We start from the raw sequence: 27,189 nt of genomic DNA, 5'->3' as shown, positions 1-27,189 counted from the left end.
CACAGCTTTCAATTTTTAGTTTCACAAAGCCCTTTTGTACCATTATGTACCCCAGGTTCCCACAGTATGGAGTGAAAAGCTCCACACTCAGCTTCTCAGACCAAGGAGACCTGGAGCCCTCACAAGCCTCCAAAATCCTTCCTTCTTTTCCTCCTCAGTCTGCCTACAGCTTCTGTGTAGGCAGAAGCTGACTGGACTCATCCCCAGATCCATCTGGGGTCTTTTCACAGTTGGATTTTCAGAGTTCATTGCCACTCTGGTTTTGTTCCACACTACTGGGATTGGCACAACCCTCAGCAGCCAGCGACAGAAATTTCCACATGAGTGCCTCCCATAGTGAACAAGGAACACAGACAGAGCACCAGTTATTGTATCCAGCAGCACATGTGGACACTTACTCTGCCAAAACCCAAATTTGCTTCCAGCAGGAGCTTACACAAAGATCTGTCCATGTAACTGAGGTGGTGATGGGGAAATATCATCTCTGCCTGCTTGCAGCAGGTTTGGACCAGGTTTATAAGCAAAAAGCTTTTAAAGGTAAGAGAAAATCAGCTTGCACACTCTCAATGCAAAGCAGGCTTGTCCAAAAAGACTTCCCAGATGGCTTTAGGGGCTTCCAGCACACAAGGAGCTGCTAGGAACACTTGCACAACTGCCAAGGACCTCAGCCCAAGGCAGGCAGGTGACAGGGTGGCCAGGAAAGTGTCACTTGCTGATATTCTCCACTGACGGAAAAAGGCTGCTGCTGAAGAAGGCTGAAGAGCCCCTCAGAGTGAATTTTCTGTCCCACAGGATGAAATAAACCTTAACCAGAAGGTCCAGTGCTGACAGGAACCAGAACACTCTGTCTCCTGCCTGCTCTTTCACATCTCCATTTATCGTGGCTTTCCAGCTGGCACCTCTGACACTGGCTCATGGACACCCTGCTGCCAAACCTCTTCCCAGCATTGGGGGTATTTATCACTGAGCTTTTGATAAGTATTTTGCAGGCAGGGCAGGCTCCTCCAGCAGCTGGGCAATCCTGTCTGAATGACCCAAGGCAGGTGAGGTATTTGTTGTAACCAAAAGAGCCATAAGGGAGGGCTCAATCTACACCTGAGTCTGCTGAGCTGCCAAAAATCCACCACCTTCCTGCATACTAAGAAGCCCTGAACAGGAGAAACAGCAGCTCCTCAAACCACCTGCCTAAGCTGAACTCAACAATATTCATAATTTCTTTAGGGCTGCAGCTTTGCTGCAAGATGGAAGCATTTTATCACACTGTCTGGGAAGGGTTTGGCAAGCCACACTTTCAGAAACAGTTTAAATCACTGGCATATGAGGACATCAGGAATGATCTTGACACTGCTTCTTCCTGGCTGGATCAGGAAGCACCACCACAGCTCCTTCTCCCCTCTGTGATCACTCTTGGAATAGTTTGCATTTGCTCACAGCAGCCAGAACAGTCACAGCTGCTCAAACAGCTGAGATCAGCCAGCCAGCTCTGCTGCAATGACTGAGACCTGGAAGCCAAGAAGAAAAAAAACAGGAGTCCAAGAGCAAAAAAGGTTTCTGCAGCACTTTTAAGCACACTAAAGGTGTGCTTAAATATTCTTTTCACTGTACCCCATGCTGTGACAATTAACATAAAATCCTTGTGCAGCACAGCAAGCTCCACTGCCCAAGCTGGCTCTGCAGGGCACAGCACTGCTTGGTTTCCATCTCTGCCTCCTCCCTGGCCCTGCAGTCACCGTCACTGGCTGCACACTCCCCCTGCCCCATCTGTGCCTGGAGGCCAGTGCTCTGCTATCCCAGACACAAATGCTCCTCTTTTGCCCCAAAAGGAGACCCTGAAGTGATGTGCTCAGGACCTGCTGGCCCATCAGAACCAAACAGAGAAGGGGTTGAAGTGGAAACTCAACACCTAGGGAAGCAAGAGAAAAGGAGAGGGCTCCCAGGCACACCAGCACCACAAGCCCCCACCTGGAGCCCAAGAGCTCTGTCCCTGACAAGATCAGATCTGCTAAAGCAGGGCAGGGAGGAAGGCAAGAGCCCTGTGATCCTCAGAGCAAACCCTGAGGCAGTCATGCTGGAAGAAGGGGCTGGTTCTTGCTCAGAGCCAGCTCATCAGGGGCAGCAAGGATGTTTTACTGCAGATAATTTCAGGAGGAAGGAGCTCCTGCTGAATGTGAAAGTCACATGGTTCAGGATCCAGGCCAGTGGGGTGGAGGAGAAACTGGGGAAGGCATCAAGGAGTCCTTTCCCTGGGGAGGGAGCAGCCAGTTCAGCCTGAGCACTGCACCAGGCTGCGCCATGAGGGAAAAAAGAACTCCCAAGAAGGTCTGCTTGCTGTCTGGAGACTGTTTTTCCATGTTGCAACCTCTCCAGGGTCTACTTTAGAAAATTCAGGGTTTTTTTATCACTACACTTGAGAAACAATAGTGTGTGGGAAAGTCAGGCATGCTTCCCTGGCTTGGAGGTACTTTTCATACCAAGTGTTCTCTCAAGCACTGGCTATTCAGACCTGGGCAAGGGCTGCCAGGTTGCTGAGCCAGCCTCCTGCTCTCGCAGCCAACCTGTACAAGTTCTCTCTGGAACCTCATTCTTCAAGCTCCCCTTGAGCTCTTTAGTCCTCTACTCAGTGAGAACCTTCCACTAATTCTCAGCATGAAGGTGCTCAAGGCCAGTTTACACCAATCTGTTCCTGTACAAATATCACACTGAATTCAAACAGAGCTTTTCCCATGCTGGCACATCTTTCCTGTGCTGGATTTGTTCTTCCTGAGCTGTTGGGTTGTAGTTTCAATAAGCTGTTTCTCTTGCCTCCAAGGGGATTTGCACCAGCCTTCCTACAGCAGAAGTCTTCAAGTCTGATGATTCCAAGACAGTAGAAAGGAAAGCAAACAGCCCTGAATGCATCCTGGAGACCACACCTGGAGTACTGCACCCAGCTCTGGGGCCTCCAGCATGAGAGGGATGTGGGCATCTTGTAACAGTCCAGAGGAAGCCACAGAGATGCCCCAAGGGCTGGAGCCCCTCTGCTCTGGAGCCAGGCTGGCAGAGCTGGGGGTGCTCACCCGGAGAGGAGAAGCTCCAGGGACACCTCAGAGCCCCTGCCAGGGCCTGAAGGGACTCCAGGAGAGCTGCAGAGGGACTGGGGACAAGGGATGGAGGGACAGGACACAGGGAATGGCTCCCACTGCCAGAGGGCAGGGATGGATGGGATATTGGGAATTGGGAATTGTTCCCTGTGAGGGTGGGCAGGCCCTGGCACAGGGTGCCCAGAGCAGCTGTGGCTGCCCCTGGATCCCTGGCAGTGCCCAAGGCCAGGCTGGGCAGGGCTGGGAGCAGCCTGGGACAGTGAAAGGTGTCCCTGGACATGGCAGGGGGTGGAACAGGATGGGCTTTAAGGTCCCTTCCAACCCAAACCACTCCATAATTCTAAATCACAGAACTCAGAAGCATTTCTGTGTTTCTCTGCCAAGACCACATTGGTTATGCTGTATTTATGCTAAGGCCATGCCAGAAGAAGTCAGCTTCTGCATACCGAAAATAACTGGAGGTGTTGGAAGTCCACCCTTGCAGTCACACAGGCATTTGTTATTCAAAACAAACAGTCCTCTTCTTTGGTTAACCATTCAGAGTATAAATTTTGATATTTTCTTCTTCCACTGAAAGTTGTGGCGAGTTATTTAAGAGACATGGTATCTGTATTCCTGCTAATACAGGAACATGGGAGCCAACCACTTGTGGCTGAAAACAATCTGAGTTTTACTCCAAGCCACCTGGAGAAGACTGTACAAGGACTCCAGCCATTTTCAACAGGCATTTTCCCTGTGGTCATCTCCTGGGCACTTCCAGAGGGCCTGGAGAGACTTCCCTTGGGAATTACCTCTCCTCATCCTAGGCTGCCTTGCTCCTTAGGGCTGGTTTGCTGCTTTTAAGCACTGACTGTTTGTGCAGACCAGGATTAAAGCATCACAACAGCACTTTGCAAAAGGCATTTGTTGCACAAGCAGAGGGCAGTCTTGAGGCAAAGGTGTGAGCTACACCTTGCTGTGCAAGGGAGCTCCATTCTCCAGCATTCAGCAGTGAAGTGCTGTCTACAACTTCCTGAAAGAAGGTGGGAGTCAGGTGGGGACTGGTCTCTTCTCCCAAGTAACAAGTGACAGGGTGAGAAGAAGCAACCTCAAGTTGTGCTAGGGGAGGTTTACATTGCATTTTGGGGTAATTTCTTCATAAAAAGTGTGGTCAGGCATTAGCACAGGCTGTCCAGTGCACTGGTGGAGTCAACATCCCTGGATATGTTAAAAAAATCCATGCAGAATGTGGTGCTGAGAGACATGGTTTACCTGGGCCTTGGCAGTTCTGGGTTCCTAGTTTGACTCGATGACCTCAGAGGGCTTTTTCAGCCTTAGGGATTCCATGGCTCTCTAAAGCATTCACACTAGAGGTCCCCCTGTCTGGCTGATGAGGTTCACTGTCTCTCAGACTCACTCCTTGGGAGGGCTAGGCAGTGAGATGGATGAGGCAAACCTTGCTGATGTTCAGGTGAGAGTTCCTGCAGCAATACTGATAAATACAGCTGAAGAAGGTCAAGAGCCTCACTTTGAGGAAGGACGAGAAAATCAATCCCTTTCAAGCCTGTGGGCAGCCAGGTACACGACACCTTGTGGCACCCAAGGGTAGTGTCCAGGGAGAACAGGCTGCAGGAATCACAGGGAGGTGCTGTGCCAGTGCCTCACAGCTCCAGGCAGGTTCCAGACAGATGTGTCCCTCTCTCCATCCAACTGGAATGTTCTCATCACTGCCCATTTCAGCTCTGCCCTGTGCCCCAGTTTGCCCTGTGGCAGCAGCAGGTGTAAGGTCTGGTGTGTGGGCTCAGGCTCTGAGGGTGCAGTGTCTCTGCAGACACTTGCTCTGAGGAGCTCCAGGTCACACCAAGGGGAGTTACCACAGTGCACAGTGGCTGCACAGAGGGCCAAAAGCCCCCAGGTGACATTCCTGGACACAGCAGCTGCTGCTTTCCATTCCCAGTGTGATCTGACACAGCAAGGTCTTAGAAAGAGCCTGATCAAAGCTGAGTTCTGTGGTCACCAGAAAACCACACTGACCAGTTCTGTTCACCTCTAACTAGTGAGGGAAGCCACAAGGCCTCAAGCCCACAGGTTCCATGAGAAGGTTCTGGATTCCTAATCCCTGGAAGTGCTCAAGGCCAGGCTGGATGGGGCTTGGAGCACACTGGTCTAGTGGAGGGTGTCCCTGCAGATGGGAGAGGGTTGGAATGAGATGAGCCTCAAGGTCCCTTCCAAAGCAAACAGTGATTATGTGATGGGGGTTACAGATTTTTTCTGAAAAGTAGTAAAGGCTGAAAGAAAATGCAATGTAGAAGCTGAAAGAAACTCAGACACAGGACTGAACATGTGAACAGGAGATCCTGCACTCTCCCACCGCAGAACTCCACCAGGAGCACCAGGAAATTGGCCTCTGCTTCAAAGGAGCTGCCTCAAAGCATCCAGACCACCAGAGATGTGCACTAACATGAATAAACAGGACATGGGGAGATCTCAACAGCACACTCCAGGTGAGGGGCTCCTATGTCTAGAGCACAAGTGAATTTGCAGGAAGTCAGAGAAAGAGAACAACACAGATTCTGCCAGTTAGCAAAGCAAATGTCTACAGATACAAGCAGCAAAAAGCCAAAAGTGGTAAGAGCTTGAGTAGAAGTACAATGTTTCCCAAAGGCTGGGAATCTCCCAGGATACTGGCCTGCTTAGGAGGCTGACAGACAGCTTCTGACTCCTAGTGCCTAACAAAAGAGGAATTTTCTCCAAAGCTTTACAACTTGAAAACAATAAGGAAAATAAAGGAGCTCATTTAACTTAGGTAAACTTTATCCTGGAGGGACCCTGCCATGCTACTAAAAGGACAACAGCAGAACTGTCAGAAAGCACTATTAAACAGCAATTTATTAAATGCAATTTTCCAGAGGACCACGAGATTTTTGTGCTGTTGAGGATCTTGATGTTATTCTGGAGCAGGGCCCAAAGAAGAAACTCAAAATGTAACACTGTGCCTCATGTTTTGAGGAACACACATACTTTACGTTCCAATTGAGCTGCTCTAGTTTCAAGTCTGCCTCAGACACACAAGTAGGAGCCACCCCTATTTTTGGAACTGACTCGAAAGCAACACAGACTGGAAGAACTCCACTGGGAAAGCCAGTGCCATATTTAAACAAATTTTAAAAACCTCAGAAAGTAGGAGCTCCCACATTAAAGCTGAGGCAAATCTAGAGCGAGAATTGCCTCATCCTCCCTGACGACCTCTCAGCCCTCCTCTAGAAATTAAGAGTGAATATTGTCTGCACAGACCTTTTCTGTAGGAGTTTAGCAAAGTCTGCCATTCACTCCCTTCTCTCCCACCACTTCATAAGAACAGAATCCCAGGCAACATGACAACACTGAGTGTCTCTTGTCATCTACAGAGATCCTTTTGGTGATCAGTGCATTCCTCTTCAGAGCTCTTTACTATGGCAGGAAAGACTTACACATCCCAAAGTTCAAGCACATGTCCCATCAAAGCCCTGAAAGCAGCACTTACCTGGGCTCCCCTGGAGTAGGATCTGAAAATAGTGCAAAATCTTCCTTGCCCTGAGGTGTCCCTAAAACACAGAAAAGTTACAGCTATGAGAGGTGGAGAACTGACTCCCATACTGCACATCTCCTACTGGCCATAAAGAAATAAAATAAAATAAAAATCAGGGTTGATCTAGTCAGATCTTTAGGACAGGCAGGGTACCCAAAGTCCTCTGCACTGTGGGTTCTTCTGGGGAAGAACTGGTGAATACATCTCCACCTTTGGGTAGAGGTTGTCACTGTCATTGTGCTTCCCATGGAGAAGACACATGCCCAAACCTTGGGCTGCAGCACTGCTGGATGATGTGTGAGGGTATAAGTCATTTTACTCCCTTGGGCAAAGGATTTTCTGCCTGGTTCCCTTCAGTCCACAGGAGTTCAAAGTCAGAGTGAGTGTACAGAGGTTTCCCAGCCATGGAGAACAGCCAACCTAAATATGACCACTCACAGGAGGAGAAACTGCCTTGCACTAGGCTTCACCTGTTTTTCCACTACATTTTAACTAAAATAAAGGGAATTCTCTTGGAATTCTCTTTATACCCAGATCCCTGACAGACCTGGTCTATATACCCTACAGAAAGTGAGGATCAGGAGTGGGGTACAGTGTTTCTAGACCACTGTGACAATAAGGGGCCTTTCAGTCACTGTAACTTGTCTTGTCTGGACAAGGTGCAAATAAGTGTGACAACACTGCCAGCACCTCACAGTGACCTTCTGGAATAAGACAGCAGAGTCCAGCACTCTGATTTAACCAGGATATACTGAAATGTGTCAGGCTCATCAGAGACACATTATGGTGTTTCTCAAATCTATTCCCTGGGCCAGGATAAAAGACACTTTAATGACCACTGAGAAGGCTGAGGAATCCCTCAGCCCCAGATTTGCAGCTCTAGGAAAAACACATTGACCTCACATGCAGGACAGTCATTTTCTCAGATGTAAAGCTTTGTAGGATCCTGGACATCAATCTAACAGCCTGTGCTTACACATCCTTCTCCCTCAACAATCAAATACTGGGTAAGTAATGGTAAAAGATTACTCTAAGGCATCATCAATCAGTGTTATCAGCTTTTCAGTTTCTGTGCTGTTCTCCAGCTCAAGAATTACATTATAAAAAGGGAAGCACTAAGTTACTACACACCTGGGGCTGAAATGTTAAAATAGGTTTCTTACAAGAGAGACAAGAATGCAAGTGGCACATAAAAACATGGAGGCTACAAGAGATAAATTAGCTGCTTCTGTTCTTTTTTGTAAGAAAAATGAGGACATTCAGCTTCAAAGAGCAGGGGTGTAATTAAACCACCAAACTACACACTGCCAGAGTCAGTCACTGAGGCTTAGAACATGGAGTTCATTCCTATTTAACAATTCACACATGTTACTAATATCCCTGTTACTTGACCCAAGCATTTCTAAGGGGATATTTAACTCCATGTTTTAGGACTGTGTCATTCCCTAATTCCCAGATCTGGGTGAAAACCAGGGTAGGGACAGACAACCTATCCTGTCCTTCCCTTCCTCTTTCATCTCCACAGCCTGCTGTGTCAGCTCCTCAGCAAGTCAGACAAAGCTCAGCCAGAAGGGCTCCAGCTGTCCCTCAGGTGCTGACAGATAAGGCTGGGGTTACCCCTCCCATGCAGGGCTCACCATCTGTGTCCCAGGCTCTGGTCACTCCAGTCAGTCCTGCTCCCCAGGGGCCCACCCCACCCTGAGGTGGTGATGCCTCCTCACTGCTTGTTTGAATTTTCTACTCAAGGCCTTGAGAAATATCCAGCTGCTGAGGGACCAAGGGTTTCACCTGTTTTATTCTTCTGCTTTCCTTCTCTTGTTTCTGTTTCTCATCCTTGGATATCAGGAAAATCCAGTATTGCTTCCAAAACAATACCAGTCCCTCAGTGATTGAGAGCAGTACAGGAACATAGAATGATGGAATGGTTTGGTTGGAAGGGATGTTATACACCAACCAGCTCCACCCCTGCTATGCAGGGACACCTCCCACTGTCCCAGGCTGCTCCCAGCCCTGCCCAGCCTGGCCTTGGGCACTGCCAGGGATCCAGGGGCAGCCACAGCTGCTCTGGGCACCCTGTGCCAGGGCCTGCCCACCCTGCCAGGAACAATTCCTCATTCCCAATATCCCATCCATCCCTGCCCTCTGGCAGTGGGAGCCATTCCCTGTGTCCTGTCCCTCCATCCCTTGTCCCCAGTCCCTCTGCAGCTCTCCTGGAGCCCCTTCAGGCCCTGGCAGGGGCTCTGAGGTGTCCCTGGAGCTTCTCCTCTCCAGGTGAGCACCCCCAGCTCTCCCAGCCTGGCTCAGAGCAGAGGGGCTCCAGCCCTTGGAGCACCTTCATGGCCTCCTCTGAACCTGTTCTAACATATCCATGTGCTTCTTGTGCCAGGAGCTCTGGACAAGAGAACTACAGGTGGGGTCTCAAGTGCAGAGTAACAGTGAAAATGGTCAGTTATGACAGACAATGACTGAATTCAGACCATTCCAGCAAAGAGTAGCATGGTGTTTGTGCTACTTGACTGACAGAAAGGAATCTTCTTTGCCAGAGTAACTTTCAGGGAAAAACAGCCAGGAAGTCTCACCACACCCCAGGGATGGTCCACGCTCTCCACAGCCTGGTAGAGCATCCCCCAGCCCTGTGTCCCTGCTCACCTGGCCTGAGCTCCCAGGGTTTGGGTTACAGAGGCTCAGAACACTCACCAGAGTTCCAGCTTGACCCTTCTGCCGTCCAACAGGATAGTAGTGGTCTTGTAGTCAATTCCTGAAAGAAAAGCAATGAAAAGCTGAGCAAACCCTGAGAACATCTTCAGAGATGCACAAGAACCTTGCTCTGCCCACATGGAACTCTCATTTCATGTTTCCTAAAGGGATGTATTCTCCTTGTTCTGCTGCCTCTTTGAGGAGAGCTACAGAGACCTGACAGGACCAGACTCCTGCTCCATGGCAAAGGCAGCTCTGTGGAGCTCTATGAAAACACACTTAACCCCTACATTGCTTCTCACTTCTCCATTGTGGTTTTAAACCTCTCAGAACTTGAGTTCTAGGAGAAATTGGATGGGGCTTAGAGCAACCTAGGAAGATGTCCTTGACCATGGCACAGGGGATGGAAAAAGGTGAGCTTCAGGGTTCCTTGTAACCCAAGTCACTCCATGATTCTCAGAGATTCAGTGATTTGTAGCATTATCCCACATGGCAGTGATAAATTACACTGCTAGGGGGTGAACAGACAGAAACAATTTGGATACATCTCTGCTACATCAGCCTGCAGTCCCAGCATTTCTCAACCAACAGTCCCAGCATTTCTCAACCGCAGCAGCAGGGCACTTTGGGAGAGCTTACAGGAAGGCTGTCCAAAGATTGCTGTCCCTCCTTCTGAGCAGCTCTGGGGTGTGGATCACAGGGGGCAGGTAAGGCAGGACACACTCCCCCCTTGTGAAGGCCTGAGAAGCAGCACAGACATCTGCTTTTGCTTTTCACAGAGCCCCAGCACTGGAGCAGCAGAAACCCCACAAACCACAACAACCAGCTGGGCTGGCATGCAACTCACTCACACAAGGGGCGTCACTACCTTCAGATACATCAGAAATTTGTTAAAGCTGGGAGCCTGTCTCACAGACAGACTGAAAAGTTTGAAAAGAAACATCTCCCCTTACAAGCAACAGGCCCAACCCACATGGAACACAGCATTCCCTGCAGCCCCAGGCACAGGGCAAGAGGCACAACTGCACCTCCCACCTCCTGCCCAAAGCTGAGGGGCACCAGGAAAAGCAGCTTCTCTGCAAGCTCTTGTTAATGAGCTTCAAGTGTAGTGAAATTGCATAAACAAAGCAGAGAGCACCATTACTGCACACCCACTGAAGCATCAACTAATTTACAACCTTTTAATAAAGCACAGTCACTTCACTCTAATTACATCAACTTTAGTTTTTCTTCTTGCCAACAGATATCAAACTTTGAATATCTATTAAAACCCCACACTGTGTTATGTGTTATGACCTGCATTTCCCTTTTCCTGCAAGGAGAGCACTGCCCTGACAACCAGACAAGTTTGTCAATAAAGCAAATGGATTTTTCTGAGTCATCCGCAGGAGTTCCCTGTTAGTGAAAAACAAATTAGATTTCAGCCTTCATAGGGTGCTATAAAAAGCAATAAAGATAATTATCTTAAATTCCAACTATTTCCAGTGCTGCATCACAGAAAATAGGCAGTTTACATTTTATCTTCCTCCAGAGACAAGTGAATGATCTGTATTTATTTCCAGGCAGACATAAATCTCCCTCATCCCCAGGGATGGTGAGGAGTAGTGGGAGTAAGGCTGCTCTGCTACCAGAAGGGAGCATCCAGACATTTTCCCCTGCCAGCTCCTGAACCAGGACCTGCTGGGCTGTTAGGGAATAGGCTAATTCAGCCCATTGCTCTGATTCAGATGCAAAATCCCGACAGACTCTGGCCCCTCCTCAGGCACAAGAGCTCCCTGTCAGCAGTGAGTCCCAATCACCCCCAGTGCCAGCAGGGCACAGCTGGAGCAGCTGTGTGAAAGCACCATGGGTGGGAACAGGGACAGTTTTCAGGGCACCGAGGCCACATGCTTCCAAAAATGCCACTGCTGAGCTGAAACAAATCGCTTGACTACAGCTTTTAAAAGTGAGAGAGGTTCAGCTAAACTGGGAAGAGAAGGAAACTTGTTAATGGAAATGTCAAATCCGCAGATGTCGTCATTGTGCTCCTCGCCCGCTAACTGCCCAGCCTACATCCCCAGAGGAACATGGGGTCCCTGTCCTCAAAACTCATGACCTGGTCACCAGAGAAATGCTTTAAATAATCCATGTTCATCTCAAACTATACACATACTTTAATCCAGAGGGACACCAGTTTTTGGGCATTGCACATGCTGGCCCAAGGAGGTCACACACACTCCAGTTAAAAGCAAGCTGGTATCTGGTTATGGGCCGAGGAAAGTGCTGCACTTTTAAATGTACAAACACCCAAACTGAGACTAAAGGTTTTGGAGCAAACTCTGCCTACAAGCTCATTAATGAAAGACAAAAATCTGCACAACTGCAATGTTTTGGAGAAAATTTCAGCTTCCCTTTTCCATAAACACTCAGTGCATCAGGACAGCTCAAAGGCACTCCCTGGTTTTGGTCTGTTATTTTAGCTGGTTAGCACTGAGTATGCTGCAGTTCACAAGCACAGCTCTCCTGTGGCTCTCCTGGTGAGACAAAACCTGCATCAATTTGGAGGTGCCCTCAAAATCATGGGACTCTGCACTGTGCTGAACACCAGTACTGGCCCCTTTCAGTCCCAGTAACCCACAACCATGTCCTGAGCAGCAGCCCAAGGCACTCCCTCATTTACAGCTCACAGGGAAGCTGAGCAGCCAAGCTCCCTTTCCCAGGCCCAGCCTACAGCTCAAGCTCAGCCCTGGCTCCCTCCTTGTCCCAGAGATCTGGGGACAGAGGGTCACAGCAGCCACTAGATGCCACCTCTGCTCTGATGCTGCTGGCAGTGCATGGCCACGGCCATACCAGGGCTGCCCCTCCATCTTTACATTTCAGGCAGCACAGACACAAGGGAAGTTTTCAGAACTTCTTTTCTACAGGTGACAGGGTTTCCCCCACCTGAGCATCACTCTGCTCACAGCCAAGCACAGCTGATTTCGGGATGGACACTGAGTGGCTCTGATGCCACTCCCCTGACAGAGAGGGACCAGCCCCAGCACGGGCTGCTCCCGCAGCACACACAGCCCAGCACGGGCTGCTCCTGCAGCACACCCAGCCCAGCACGGGCTGCTCCTGCAGCACACACAGCACGGGCTGCTCCTGCAGCACACCCGGCCCAGCACGGGCTGCTCCTGCAGCACACACAGCCCAGCACGGGCTGCTCCTGCAGCACACCCTGCATGGGCTGCTCCCGCAGCACACACAGCACGGGCTGCTCCCGCAGCACACACAGCACGGGCTGCTCCTGCAGCACACACAGCACGGGCTGCTCCTGCAGCACACCCTGCATGGGCTGCTCCCGCAGCACACACAGCACGGGCTGCTCCTGCAGCACACACAGCCCAGCACGGGCTGCTCCTGCAGCACACACAGCCCAGCACGGGCTGCTCCCGCAGCACACACGGCCCAGAGATCCGGCCCTGCCCGGCCCCGCAGCAGCAGCGCTGGTGGAAAAGAAACCACTCTTGTTTAAAGCCTATTTTATATCAACTGATCTCTTTCTGGGCCGATATTACCATGATGCAACAAAGCAAATGAGGCTCAGAGAACAAGTCTGGGCTGTTCTCTGGGATTTAGCATACAGGCCGACTCCTGTGTTATTTTTCCAGCCCTGCTTTAGACTCCTGTTATGCTGATGCCATCCCAGCCCCATTCCTGCAGCAGAGATGACCTGGCACAGAGGGATCTGCTGTACCACTCCTGTACCTGCCAGCCTGGCACAGAGGGATCTGCTGTACCACTCCTGTACCTGCCAGCCTGGCACAGAGGGATCTGCTGTACCAAGCCTGTATCTGCCAGCCTGGCACAGAGGGATCTGCTGTACCAATCCTGTATCTGCCAGCCTGGCACAGAGGGATCTGCTGTACCACTCCTGTACCTGCCAGCCTGGCACAGAGGGATCTGCTGTACCAAGGCTGTATCTGCCAAGCTGGCACAGAGGAATCTGCTGTACCAAGGCTGTATCTGCTAACCTGGCACAGAGGGATCTGCTGTACCAAGCCTGATGTCAGACACCACACTCTCCTCCATGGAGCTGGGTTCCATGCTCCTGGGCAAGGTTCTGGGAAATCCCAAACCTTTCCTTCTTTCTTTTGCCAGTTGCTCTAAGGAAAACCTAAGAAAGCAAGTCATTTTCCCATGGGAATCCACAGGATGTGTTATAGGAAACTCTGATCTCTTCCAAATTACTCATGCCAAGCCCAACACACTTGGCATCAGTATCACCTGAAAACTCCACACCCAACCTGAGCTTACTTAAAGCTTTCACCCAAAAGATGACACTTGATGTAAAAAGGAAAAGTTAAACCCCTCCAAGAGAAATGGTAACTTTTTCCCAGCACTTGATACCACTTTGTATCAGGCTGTTACCTTTCCCCTGGGAATTCATGGCTCAGACACACGTGTATGTCCACTCTGCCAAGCTTCTGCTCTGCACCTGCATGAGCAGCAAAAACACAAAGGAGGGGGCAGCGGCCAAGCAGGTACATGGGTCTGGAAGTCACACTGGAAAAGGGAGAAACACAAGGGAGATGTGCATTTCATGCTCTCCCTTTAAAGAGGTTGATCTCAGGAAAATTGCTTTAAACAGCTCAAGTGAACAAAGCTCTATAAATATTTACTACTGAAACATGGTGGCCTGTTTTTGTGGGTTTTGTGTGGGTCTTTGTTTCAGAGAAGAGGAGACAAGTTTGCAGCTGTACACTCATCAGGTGGCTCTGCCCTAACACCTGGGTGGAGGCCAGGAGGGCACCTCCCCTTAACAAGGCAGGTTTGAGCAAAACCCAAGAGCAGCAAGTGCCTCTTTCCTCCTTCAGCTTCCCAAGCTGATCCCCACTGCCCTGGGGGAGGGAGATTGCAGCTCCCAGGGTAATGCCAGAGCCAACACTGCTGCTGTGGTCACTGGTCCACATCAAGTGTCCTCCTCCAGGGATGCTCTAATGATCCAAGGCCCAGCTAACACACACATCACAAAGGTACAACCAGGGATGAAGGGCTCAGCCCACATTAACCAAGCCAGCAGCAGGATTTCCTGAGACCTTCCCCAAAAGCTGCCAGCACCATCTCCAGTGGGTATCTGCAGTGTCTCTAAGAAGAACATAATTTATTCACAAATCTGGGCCAGGAGACATTCCAGGTGATGCTCAAAAATCTCTTTCCAAAGGAAAAAAAATGAAAAGTAGTAAAAATAAATCAACGTACTCAAGTGAAACACTGATATAGTTTTAAGACTTAAAGCTTGCTTTCCTTCTGAGGGAGACTCCTTGTCACTTGCAGTCATTTCCAGTTTGTGTGAGTCAGATTGGTCAAAGATGCTTTTTCCACCTCATTTCTTACATGAATGTTTCTGCTTGTGGGAGCTTGGAATCCACCTCGCTGTTAGTCCACCCACAAAAAAAAAAAACCCCAGTGCACATTATTTTAACTTCATTAAAACTCAGTTCCCCCAGCTTGCAGACATGTGCTATATGATGCAACCTCAGCTTTTTTCCTCCTTTTAAAGATTAAATTTGGTTTCATTTATTTTTAATTCAAAAGAAGATAACCAACCTGCTTGCAAAGAGATACATAAGGTCAACAGGCAAAATTGGAGGTGTGCAGTGATGATGAGCCAAGGCCAAACCTTTACTCAATGCATCATATAAATAAGAAATAAGATAAACTGAGTGGACTTTTGTTACCTGACTAATGCTGCAATTCAGTGGATTGTTCCTTTATCTACAGACATAATTAAGTCAGAGTGGCTGCATTCTGCAACTCTTGATGGCATCTGAGCACTCAGAAGAGGGCTAAAGGTGAGCTGTGCCTGGCCTCTTGCAGCCCTGCAGAAATGCTCTGCTTGACTGGGAAATCTTAAGGCTGGCTCAGAAGCCACAGAAAGACTCAATGTGTCACCACAGAGCCTCACCCAGCCAGCCTGGTGATGGACTTTGGTTTGTGACTGTCATTAGTGCAGCTGAAGCCACCACACCACAGATGTGTAACTGAAAAAGTTGCATTTTCCCCCAAACACCCCCGGCTCCTCTGTTTGCTCACAGGTCATCAGCTCTGTACAAGGTCTGGGGCACTCAAAAGGCCTCACTAAAGGTTTGTAGGTTTAGTGCCACACTGACCACTGGCTGCTGGGAGGAGGGGACAGCACAGGGCTGGAATGAAAACATAGAGAATACACATCAAATATTTAACTTGCTGAGATTTCACAGTGAACTCGAGTGAGCCGCTGTGAAGGGCTGGTCATGCTGTGTGGCAGCACAGAGGAGCCTCAAGAGAAAGGGACACAGAGCTCTGGGGGCAGGGAGCTGACAGATTGAAACATGCCATGATCATAAAACACCAACAGTATCCAGCCAGGAATTTGTAACCTGTGTCGTGACAATCCCTCCTTACCACACAGGGAAGGATCAAAGCCACAATCACTCAGTGTGCAGCTGGGCTTAGAGGCATGTTCTCACTGCCACAAAGGTAGATAAGCACTTAGGAACACTTCAGAGTTGGTCAATGGACTGCAAATCCTTTACTGTGTGTCTGCAAAAGGAAAATATCAAGGATGAATCTGTGGTGAAGCTTCTCAGCACCAAGGATCCAGGAGCTGTGACTAAGCAGGGGTGGGTAAATTTGGTTTTAAAACCTTATCAACAGTTTTGTCAACACTGTGGGTGCCAAGAACACCACAGCAATTGTGAATTTTTGTGAGAACATAAACCATGCATGAGAGCCCTGTCCCTTCCAGCCAGGGGTCCCCAGGAGGGGTCTGGTGAGGGTGTCCCCTCTTCTGAGCCCTCTTGCAGGGCTGGCACAGCCTGGCTGGGTGTCACTCAGGCTCCCCCTGGCACACCTTTGGGGACATACCATACATGTGTTTCTGTCACATAAACTAGCTGTCATCTTACTGGTGTGTATGCAAGACATGAGCTGCTGAAAGGTCCCTCCCTCTCCCTCCAAAGGGCCTGTGCCAACCTTCCTGCTGGATTTAAAAAGGAAAAAACAATTTGTGCTGCACACAGTGCAGAGGCTGCCCCTTCTTCAGTGCTGGAACTGGAACTGCACTCTGCTAAGTCCAGCCCAAGGCCATTAATGCAGAAATTCATTTATCCCAAATGCCAGTGATACCCCAGCAGTGTCCAAAGGCTCCTTGTGGATTAAAATGTCTTATTTTATGGTTTTGTTGTTCTGGGTTTTTTTACCTCACCAGCCTGTGAGTGAAAAGGCAGAATTCACCTATCAGAATTGGTTGTTTGTGGGTAAAAGCTGATAGAGGAGGACTTGTTGCTTCACTTCTAGTCAAACAAGGCAGACTGGCATGGAAACCACAGGTGGCCAGGAGCTGCTGAAAGCATGTTCAGAGCAAACAGGTCTAACCAAGTGTACTAATCCAACACCAAACCCACTCCCAGGCAGAAGGAGCTGCTGGGCCAGCACCCAGGTTATGCATGCACCCACAGATGCAGCTTTAAGATCCTCTAGTTTCACAAGCACTTTAAAAACAGGCAGAAACATCTGTAAGAAGATACCACAGGTGCATTATCTTCCATCCCTAGCTTAGAGGAATAGTTACTGTCTCTGTCATCTGTAAGTGATACTAAATTGTTCAGAAAAAACGTGGCATGAGGCACAACATAACAGATGTTGCAAATGTGGCATCAACATAACAGATGAAAAAAAGAGAATTCAAGCTATTCAAATAGCAACTGATGAAGTCACCCAACCTTAAAAAGTGTGTACAGCAGCACATTAACAGCAGCAATTGAACTAGTCAGCTCAGAGCTGCGAGCCACGGGAAAAATCCCTTCCAAACAACACATGAGCTCATCCTTTTGAGTCATGCATTCAATTACCTACTCTTTAGAGAGAGAAACAAATTATCATCACCAACAACAGGGGTCAACCAAACACAGGTGGATTCATCCCAGGTCTGTGCCTTTCAGTGTCACAGTTTACTTCACAGTATCACTGCTCTGTTTTGAGCAGGATGAGAGAAGTTCCCCAACAGCATCACAGCAGAACAGCCCAGTTCTGCCTGCAGAGCTGGGACTGAGGGTCAGCAAATGTGATTTTACCTCTGTGATCCTATCCTGCACCCTAGCTGAGCTTTGGGAACGGGATCAAGAAACCCAACGAGCTGCCAAGCACCCCGTACAGACACCTGTTGAAACTGAGAGAGAACAAAGCCTTTCAATTATCTGTAGTTACCCAGATTTGTACATTTTCCCCTGAAAAACATACTCCATCTTCCACTCACAGCCGCTTCATTTCAGCTGAGAGGGATTTCCATTTAGCCTGAAAGCCTTTCACAGGAAGCCTGCTCACATCAGCTCCCAGGCATCTTCATCTCCAGCTGAGAGGGTTTGGAGGTGGGGATCTCCGGCAAATAATTGCTTGTTTGGTTTTGTAACCAGCCAAAAGGAAAACATTGATTTGGAGACCTCGAAGAAGGGCGGATTTGCAGATTTCACTTGCTCACTGCTTGCCGCAAGCCCAGCACCGTTTCAGCAGCTATATGGTCCTCACACAGAGGAACTTTGTTCTGGGCACACTTAAGGGGGACAATTGCATCAGAAAATGGCATTTGAAGCCAGGAGCAAATCTGTTCCTAAAGCTCCAACAATTTCAGCAGACACCCGGGAAATCCCAGAAACAGTCCAAAGTCAGTCCAGAACCAGGGATGTGAAGTGGATTTGTGCTTTAGAAGAAAATCAAGAATGATTTTATGCACAGAAGCGACAACAAACAAAAGAGTTTCTTCATGCCTTGCAATTCAGATCTCCATAAAAACCACACAGCTGCAGGCAGAAACAAAGGCAGCCTGTGAGGGAAATCAGAGGGCACCATAACAGTCTGCATTGTTGCTGGATGACCGTACAAACATCAAGATATGCTGGGAGACAAAAAAATCCCCAACACTCAAAAAAATCCAAGCGTTTGTCCAAAATGCTTTGAATATCCTATCCCTCCATAGTTACACTTCTGTGGACACTGTGCAGGGGAATGCTGCCCTGCAGCATCAGAGCCTCGTGGCAGCCCCACACCGTGCCTGGGCAGCCTGCAGGGTGCATGCCAGCCTCAGGTGCACACCTGCTCAGGGATCCTGCAGAGGCTGCCTCTGATCCTGCGATCCCCAGCCACACCTCACTGGCATTTCTGGGTTTTGCCAGCAACAAAACAGCATTTCCAGAGCCATGCTCCACACCCAAACACCCAGAGAGAGCTGCAGCCCTCAAGCTGGGTGTAGACAGGTTAAGCAGACACTTGCAGAGTTCCCAGAACAGCCACAGAGATTCCACTCCCCAGGAATTTCTCTGGCTCCCAAGTTTGGTCTTGCTGCACCAACCACAGCCAGGAAAGGGCTGCTGCATGTTGGGAGCACCAGGATGGCTGCTAACACTGGTTTCACCTTTCCATGGGCTGTTTCCAATGACAACAAATCTCCAGGGGCCTGACTTACAGTGCATGGCAGGTGTGCTCAGCTCTCCCTCCTTGTCCTTGAAGGATGGACTGGCCCTGTTGGCACAGCAAGCACCTCAACACACACCTGTACAAACTCTGCTGCCTCACAGCAGCTCTCAGCAGCCTGAAACCAGGTTTTCCAAGCCCAAATTGGAGCTTCCCAGGTCCCCTCCTGACCTACAGGACGAAGATCTCACTCCAGCTACCCTGGCAGCCACTCTGGAGCACTTTTGCTGCCACCAGGGAAAAGCCAGCATTTGACATTTAAAAAACCAGAACAAAGTATTGAATTTCAGCCTTTTAATAAAGATGAGTCCTACAAGAACACAAGTGTGTCTCACCCACAGAGGTGTTCCACAGCAAACACACTGGCTGGCAGGGTGAGCAGCACAGGTAAGATCTACCCTGCAGTTTCATCTCCTTGTGCCACAGCACAGGCTGCAGTTTCCTGGATGGATTTTACCACTAAGTTGCTCAGGCAGCTTGACAATGTAAGAAAAACAACAATTCTTGGGACAAGAAAGGATTTAAGATTAAATAAATGATGGGCAAAATGGGGTGAGGGGTGGGTTGTTGCATTTTCTTTGTTCATTGCTTGGTTGGGTTCTTTTCCATCTAGTTCTTCTCCAGTCCACTTGGCCTCCACTCCAGAACCATGGGCAAAAGGCCTGTTACAGGTGCTGCTACAGCTGGTACCAAAGGAAACAAGGCAGGGTAATTTCTGTGCCCAGGACTGAGCAGGGAGCAGGGCCAATCACCTGCACAGAGAGGCAAATGGTATAACAAAGCCCCAAATGGTGCCAGGAACCCAGCAGCCTGGCTGGAAACAAGTTAAAATCTCTAAAAAAAAGAATTTTTTTTTAACTCTGCATTTTATTTAAAAGGTTACCCCAAAGATGCTCAGAACCTTCTGTTAAACTGCCATTTAATTACAGCCTTTCAGTGTGCCCTTTCTGCCTGTCTCCTCCTTAACCACTCATGGTTTAAGCAGCAAATATTATGTTTGAATTGCACAAAGATTTTTGTCCCAATTCAATGCCCAATCCTGCACAGAACATGCAGGACATTAAGAATTTCAGGTGTTATATTTATAGGAGAACAGGTGTCAAAGTCTTAAAATGATCTAACAATATCTAGAATGAGCCAATGGAAATGAAAAAAAGATGAAGCAGAAAAGAGGAAGAAAATCTAAAAAGCTGTGGCAACATAAAAATCCTTTCAGCAAACAGAAGCTCTATAGGAACAAACAATCTCCAAGCTATGTTGCAACCTTACTATTTACTACAACTTTTGCAGAAGCAAACAGACTCTTTGATGGAGGTTTCTTGCCTTGAGCCACCACCCTGTGTGCCCCACGGTAATTTTCTTTCAGGTGAGTCTCACCTTACAGCAAAGCCTTTAGCAAAACAAAGCTGAAGGTTTTCACATTGCAGCTTCCTTCCTCCTCCAGTGCCTGCAATCACACAGGAATTGATATGACATAATGCTCCTCTGGAGTGCCAGGGGACAGTGAGGAGTAAAGGGAGAGAAATCCAGATTTTAACCAGCAGGGTGATAAAAGCACAGCTCAGAGCCTAGCTATTCTCAAGTGCAATGGAAAGATGCTCTGTTGTTCTGAGACATCGAGGCTGCAGAGGAAAACATGCCAGGGAACAGCTGGAAACAAAAGCTGGAGGAGGAGGAGGAGGAGGAGGAGGAGGAGGAGGAGGAGGAGGAGGAGGAGGAGGAGGAGGAGGAGGAGGAGGAGGAGCAGACTAACTTCCGTGGTCTTTCCTATGCAGCTTAAATACTGAACCAACCAAAAACCTCCACACCAGGAGAGGTGTGGACAATTTTGGTGTGGAATCTGGAGAGAGCAAAACCTGTCTGCTTTTTACAAACCAAAACCACAGCGAAACTTTTAATCCCAGTTATCAGAAGAACATTCCACCCATTTCAGCTTTGTACTGCTCAGCTCCCATCACCTTTGTGCACTCAGGGCTCTGGAACACGTTTACAGCCATAAAAGCACAGCTTTTATAGAGGGATTAGGGGTGGTGAGAACTCTGCAGTGCAACCCAGAACTTTGCAGAGTAGGTCCCTCCCCAGCTTTATAAAATCTCCACAAAAACACAACCCTCCTCAGATGTTCTGCACACATAACAACCTACACTGTTGTGCACATCTAATCCTGACTAGGGAGAGACACCAAACCTGCCAGACACTCACTTTGGGGGTTGGGTTTTGGCTTGATGGGGATTTTTTTGTTTGGCTTTGTTTTGGAATTTAAGTTTAAATCACAGCTGGTTAGTCCCACAACAAGCAGGGCTGGAGGTTCAGCACTGTATCTTTGGAACTATTTTTCACACAAAGGTTATGTAGTAAACAATGGAGAAACAAGAGATGCTGGAGCTGTTTCTGAGTTGCCTGCTCTGATGAGATCAGCTCTGCATCTCTGATGACAGGGAAGTGAACATCCCTGAAGGACACTGATGCAAGTGCTGGCAGACAGCAGGAATTGCTGCAACAACCACTCTGCACTCTGCAAGCCATCCAAAGAGGTTTCCAGCAGCACAACCAGCACAGTCCAGCTCAAACATTTCCTGCACATCAGTTGTGCAGCCACTACAGGAACGTGATGGCTGGGCTGCACTTGGAACACTTTGCCTCAATCCTCCTTGCACCAGAGAGCTAAAGCCTCAAACTGAAACATTATTCCAAGCATTATTCCAAAGAATCCAGTCCTGCCAGAAAACAAAGAGCAGTTTCCATGGGTGTGCAGCAGCTGAAGCAGTGGGGCAGCCATGGCCAGGGACAGGGCTGCTCCAGCAGAGCAGGACACACCGGGTGGGAGCAGGCCAGGTGAGGAGGAGGAGGCAGCAAAGCAGCACCAGAACCAAGGCTTCCCCTTCCCTCCCTGCTGATGCCAGAGAGCCCTGACAGTGCAGCAGCAGACAGCTGCTGTCAGAAACCTGGGCTCAGCACCAGTAGCTCTCATGCCTATGCCCAGCAGGTGCCACTACATCAGTGCTCGCCCTGGCTGAGGTTTCACTGCACACGGGGTCACCCAGCAATTCCTGTCTGCTCAGGAGGGTCAGCCAGTTTGAAGAGACGTCCTGTGCTTACACAAGTTCAAGTTTAGAGCAGAGCTGCTCAGCTACACACTTTTTAAGGCTGTGAAAAGCAAACCAGTGTAGCAGGACCTGCAGCCAAACACGGCAGCACCACAGAGGCTGCAGATCAGAAGTGAGAGACCATGTCCATGGTCAGTCTTGGAAACCCAGCAGGCAAGGAGCAGAAGCACTGGGAAATAGCTCTTCACATGCCCTCCATGGCAGCAGGGAGGATCACACAAAGTGTGTCCTCACCCTGTGCCTGTGCAGGCTGCTGCAGGACAGGTTATCTCCTGCTCGGCATGGAACTACCAGGGGAGTTTCTGGTTGCACGCTGGTGCCTGAGGGGTCACAGGACAGATCAGGAGAGGAACTGCTGTAAAGGAAGACTTGGAAGAAACATCTTAGAGATCTCCAGATTCAGACAGTTGCACAAAAACAACCAGAGGGAAAAGACATCCAAAACTGTGGATCACTCAGACAAACAACCTGGTAATTAACAGCAGCCCCCAGGCAAACTGGAAGGGACCGACCACCTCCAAGGGCTGGGCAGTGTCTTCAGCTGCCTCTCCCGTTCCTCCTGGCCAGGAAAGGGGCAGGAAGCTGCACTGCCCCAGCCCTTGCTCCTGGCAGGGAACCCCAGCCCTGGTGGGCTTGCTGTTGCTGCTGCCCAGGAGCTGAATTCCTGCACCTCTGCTGCTGGGGAAGAGTTCTTGGGAGAGATCCAGTTTTCACCTGAACCACAAAACCTGTCAGCAGCACTTGAGGTGCCTTTTCCCTGACATTGCCTTGGGCCTGGATAGCAGAGGGATGCAGAGCACCAAAGGATGGTGCCTGAATAAAGGTACTAAAGCCCAGCCAAGGGACAAGGTTGAAAGGAGGTGCTGGGACTCGGTGTGTTAGGGCTGGTGTCAGCACCAACTCTGTGCAGGGCAGGGCTCTCATTTGAGCTTTTGTGTGCTCAATGCAAGATCAGAGTGAGGACATTGGCTGCATCCTCATCACTTTCTTAATACAAGCTGAGGACAGGGAAAATAAAAATAAAAATCCACCCCCCTTCCAGTCAAAGCCATCTGCTCCAAAACACGCTCTACTCTCTCCCTAACACACATTTTTGCTTCTTTCCTGTGGGAACAGCAGCAGGTGAGGGGGAAGCAGCGGCAGAAAAAGCCCTCCATCATGTGAGGAGGGGCACATCACCCTCAGTCTGTGCTGAGCCCAGCCCTGGCCCTGTTCTGGGGCAGCAGCCCTGTCTCCCAGGACAGCCCCAGCCCTCTCCTGCCGAGCACTGAGAGCTGCCCTGACTCACCAGGGCTCAGCTCAGGGCTGGCTGCTCCTGCAAGCCAACAAACCTGCTGGGTGAGCTCATTCCAGCACATGAACAACCAGCTATTCGAGAGTGGATGTGTGACACGGTGGTGACAAAGCCACCGCGGGTCCCTCAGGTGAGGAGCAGCCTCGTGCCCCTAATGCATGGCATGCACACTGTCCCTGCTTCACCTGCAGCTCCACCACAGCCATGGCCCAAACCACCCCAGGACCAACACACTTCTGTCCTGCTTCAGTGCTCGGGGATGGATGAGGACAGCTGTGTGATCTGTGCAGGGCACTCACCCACAAGTAAAGCAGTTTCACTGAGTCTGGTGTAACCCCAGGCTCATGGCACAGAGCAGCCCCTCCCTGCACCTGGGGAGAAGGAGGCAGCACTGACAGCACAGAGGGCATTCAGGGAAAATGCAGGATTTCAGGTTCCCAGGTGAGATTCTCCAGCTTCCAGAGCAGCAGAACCTCTCAGAACAGCATCCTGCCTCCACAACTACACATTTGGGAAAGGGAGGGTGAAAGCTGGGAAGAAGGACAATGTTGGAAGCCCAGAAAAGCATTAATGTTCTCCCTGTCCAAACAACAGTAGGAGGGCTTAATTCAGGGTCTTCTGTGGATGGCCAAGAAAAGGCAAAAGCTAAGTCCAAACCAGTTACAATATGCAGGGAGCATGCTTGGCTGATGCTCCTGGAGACTGAGACATTCCATAGCTCAGCACAAACCTAGTAAGGAACACACAAGTGACACCTGGACATCAGTTTCCTCCTCAAAATGCCACCTTTTTGTCACTAGGAGTTCCATACTCACTGGCCTCACAGCTTGGTGCAGCAATGGTGCTCACATCTCCTGCACCAGGAGTAACAACCACCTCTGCTCCCACAGAGGAGCTTTATTTTGCCAGCAATTTAAAGAAAGGACATTGCTGAGGCCTTGCTATGCACCACAGGAACTGCAGGGGCTAATATAAGATGTGCCTGATTTAGATTGAGGTGCCAAGCTCCAAGGCTGTGCTGAGAAGTGACATTGCTGTTCAGGGATCCTGGAAAAGGATGGACAGAAGCACCTATGGTGCTCTGTGACAGACACAGCTCCCACTGCACCCCAGGCTCTCAGATACTGGACACAGGCAGGCAGAGGCTGCTTACAGCACCTAAAATCCAACAGAAAAAGGGCTTTTCATCACTCAGCTGTGTGCTGATCCAACACCCAGTGCCCACGGAGCAGAGAGGAATCCCTGGATCCCTTTTCTAATAGGCTGGGTAAGAGCAGCTAAAATACAGAGCAGCTAAAATACAGAGCTACATTTACAGAGCTTCACTTCTGAGGGTGTGCCTTCCCCGAGCTGGAAAGGACAATCCATTCCATGCTGCATCACAAAACCTGGCTGCTCACAACTGTTTCCACAAAACAGAGCAAAAGCAGCAGACCCTAACCAGACAGAGAAGGCAAATGCTCTCTCTCCCATCCTGCCAAGGTCAGGGACCTGAGCTCCACACGAGATGTCCCCACCACAAGAGCAGCTCAAAGCACACACCAGTTGTACTTTCTGCACTGACCAAAACAGTGGGAGATGACACAATACTCATTTTAAAATTGGGATGTGGGATATGGGAGGGGATGAGGACAAGGACAACGTGCTTACAAGCAGATTTACAAAGACAACCTCCACATAACATTCTGGCATTGCTGTTTTGGGATGGCATTAGGTACGTGCCAAAGAGGACGCCAGGCTCGAGCTGTTCCCAAAACCCAAGAGCCCAGGGGATGGTGTCTGTCAGGGAAGGAGCAGCATGCCCTGTCAGCACGTCCCAGCTGTGCCAGAGGCACAGGGAGTTCCACTGCCAAGGCTGTCAGCAGCATCAGCAGGATCAAATTCACTTGGATATCAAAGCCACTCCAGCTGATTATCCTAAAGGTGCGTCGCCTCCCAGAATCAACAGAAGCAGAGCCTGTCAGAGCATATATTACTGTGAAACAACAGTGTGTGACCTAATTCTCTAATTAGGAATGGGCTCAATTGCCCACAGAGGACAAGGGAAGGTTCTGAAATCATTCACTGAGATTTCTTTTTCCAACAAAAAGATGCTGGTATTTAGTTGCTACAAAACAGTGGGTTCTGAGACAAAAGGTCTACAGCCATAGCCAAAATCCCTGTTCTTTGGGTGTAAACCAAAGACCCCACTTAACTCACTCCTTATTCCTACCCTGTCTGCTTCAAACCCACTTCAATCAGAAGACAATTCCAGCTGCAACATTTCACTTAAAACAGCCACCCCGTTACACTCTACATAGTAAACACCAACCCCACGGAGCAGTCCCACAGCTCCCGGGTGAGACAGGTTCTCCAGAAACACAAACTCTCTTCAGGGAAGCTCTGAAGGGCCCAGCACCTCCTCAAAGGCAAACCACACCAGCCCAGCCAGACACCCGAGGAGATGAACGATAGCAAAGCCTTCTCCTTCCTGAAGAGCTGCTCCCATTTCACAGGCAGCTCCACTTCTGAGTCACCACCTCCCGGTAAATCTCCGTGGAGCAGGTGTGCATTTGCATCAGCTCCTGGGGAGCTGGTGGTGGCTCCAAGGACCGAGTGTGGTCGAAGCCACACCACTCTGCACACTCCAAATTTGGCCCGTGCAGAGCACCAAGGAGCTCCCGATTCCCTCGGGTTCCTGATACAGGCAAACCTCGGCACTACCTGCTCCTGCCCTGGGCTCCAGCGATGATGCAGGGTCCGAGCCCTTGGGGATGTTATTGTGCACGGAGGAGGGGAAGGATGACAGATTGACACCCACAGCAGGACCCGCACCCCGCCAGGCCGCGCTACACCGTAACTGCAGGAAATGCACAGCGCTACTCCTTGGCTCTTAATTACGGTCTTGTGATAGCGTAGTTAATGGTCTGTCATGGGCTCCATTAGGAACCTCGACGCTGGCAGGAGGTGGATCAGCCAACGCGGCCGCTCCCGGTACAGCCACCGAGGCAGAGCGGCTCCGGGCTGGGAATCAGGCTCCAGTTCTTTTGTTACAGCCCCGGCTTCCTCTGGGAACGGCTCGGTCCTTGTGGCAGCCGGGGAGAGGGAGGGAGGGCAGCCGTGGGACCGCTCGGGAAGGGTCCGGCTGCGCATCCCGGGATTACATCAGACACCAGCCCCGCTGCCCACATTCTCCTCCAGATTTGGGGCATTTCAAGGAGCTGAGGAGGCCTCTGAGCTGCCTGCCACGCGCTGCGCTCCCAGTTAATGGAAAAAAAAAAAAACAAAGGAAAAAGCAAAACAACCCCTCCCTGGCCGCCAGCTCGGCGCTGGGGTGACGGCCCTAGGGGTCCCCGCGGGATGCGGTGACAGCAATGGCGGGGGAGGTGACAGCGGCAGGGGTGTGACAGCGATGGGGTCCCGCGGCCCGGTGCCCCCCAGCCCCCCTTACCGTTGCTGTAGGCGTAGGGGGACTCGGAGGCGCCGTCCTGCAGGCTCTCCAGGATCTCCCCCTTGCCCACGTCGCTGTCCCCCACCAGCAGGAACTTGAGCAGGTAATCGTAGCTCTTCACCGGGCTGCCCTGGGTGCCCATCCTGCCTCTCATCGGCGGGGCGGCCCGGCCCGCATCCTCCGCCCGCCAGCCTCGGGCTGCGGCCTCTGCCCCGCCGCCGCTCACCGCTGGCCGCACATCTTCCGCCGGGGCCGCGCTGGGACCTGCGGCGGAGGAGGAGGAGGAGGAGGAGAAGGCGGAGGAAGGGCCCGGCCCGGCCCGGCCCCGCAGCGCCCCCGCCGCTGACACGGCTCCGCTCCGCCCTCGCACTCGCACAAAGCGCCGCCGCCCCACCGGGCCCCGAGCCCGCTCCGCCCCGCCGGGCCGCAGCACCGCGCCAGGTCAGCCCCAGCTCCGGTCCCGCCACCCACCTCAGCCGGGCAGGGCCGCCCCCGCCTCACGGAGCCGCCGTGCCCGCCCGAGCCCAGGCGGCGCCTCGGCCCCGCTCTCGCCGCTCCCATAG

The 27,189-nt window shown here is 50.5% G+C and overlaps 1 protein-coding gene across 1 annotated transcript in view; it reads right to left on the bottom strand.

Moving 5' to 3' along the window:
- Positions 1 to 27,116, bottom strand: part of RAB40C (RAB40C, member RAS oncogene family) — a 35,935-nt gene extending 8,819 nt beyond the window's left edge. The window contains exons 1-4 of the mRNA XM_059484551.1: positions 27,098 to 27,116; positions 26,627 to 26,890; positions 9,325 to 9,385; positions 6,583 to 6,643 (exon numbers count right to left, since the gene is read on the bottom strand). Coding sequence (XP_059340534.1) covers positions 6,583 to 6,643; positions 9,325 to 9,385; positions 26,627 to 26,780 — 276 coding nt within the window. The 5' untranslated portion in view covers positions 26,781 to 26,890; positions 27,098 to 27,116. The remainder of the gene's footprint in view (positions 1 to 6,582; positions 6,644 to 9,324; positions 9,386 to 26,626; positions 26,891 to 27,097) is intronic.
- Positions 27,117 to 27,189: the final 73 nt, after the last annotated feature.

This window comes from Ammospiza nelsoni, chromosome 17 (assembly GCF_027579445.1).
Source record: "Ammospiza nelsoni isolate bAmmNel1 chromosome 17, bAmmNel1.pri, whole genome shotgun sequence".
NCBI classification, from domain to species: Eukaryota; Metazoa; Chordata; class Aves; order Passeriformes; family Passerellidae; genus Ammospiza; species Ammospiza nelsoni.
The sequence above is the reverse complement of the archived record's forward strand: the minus strand, read 5'-3'. Positions and strand labels throughout refer to the sequence as shown.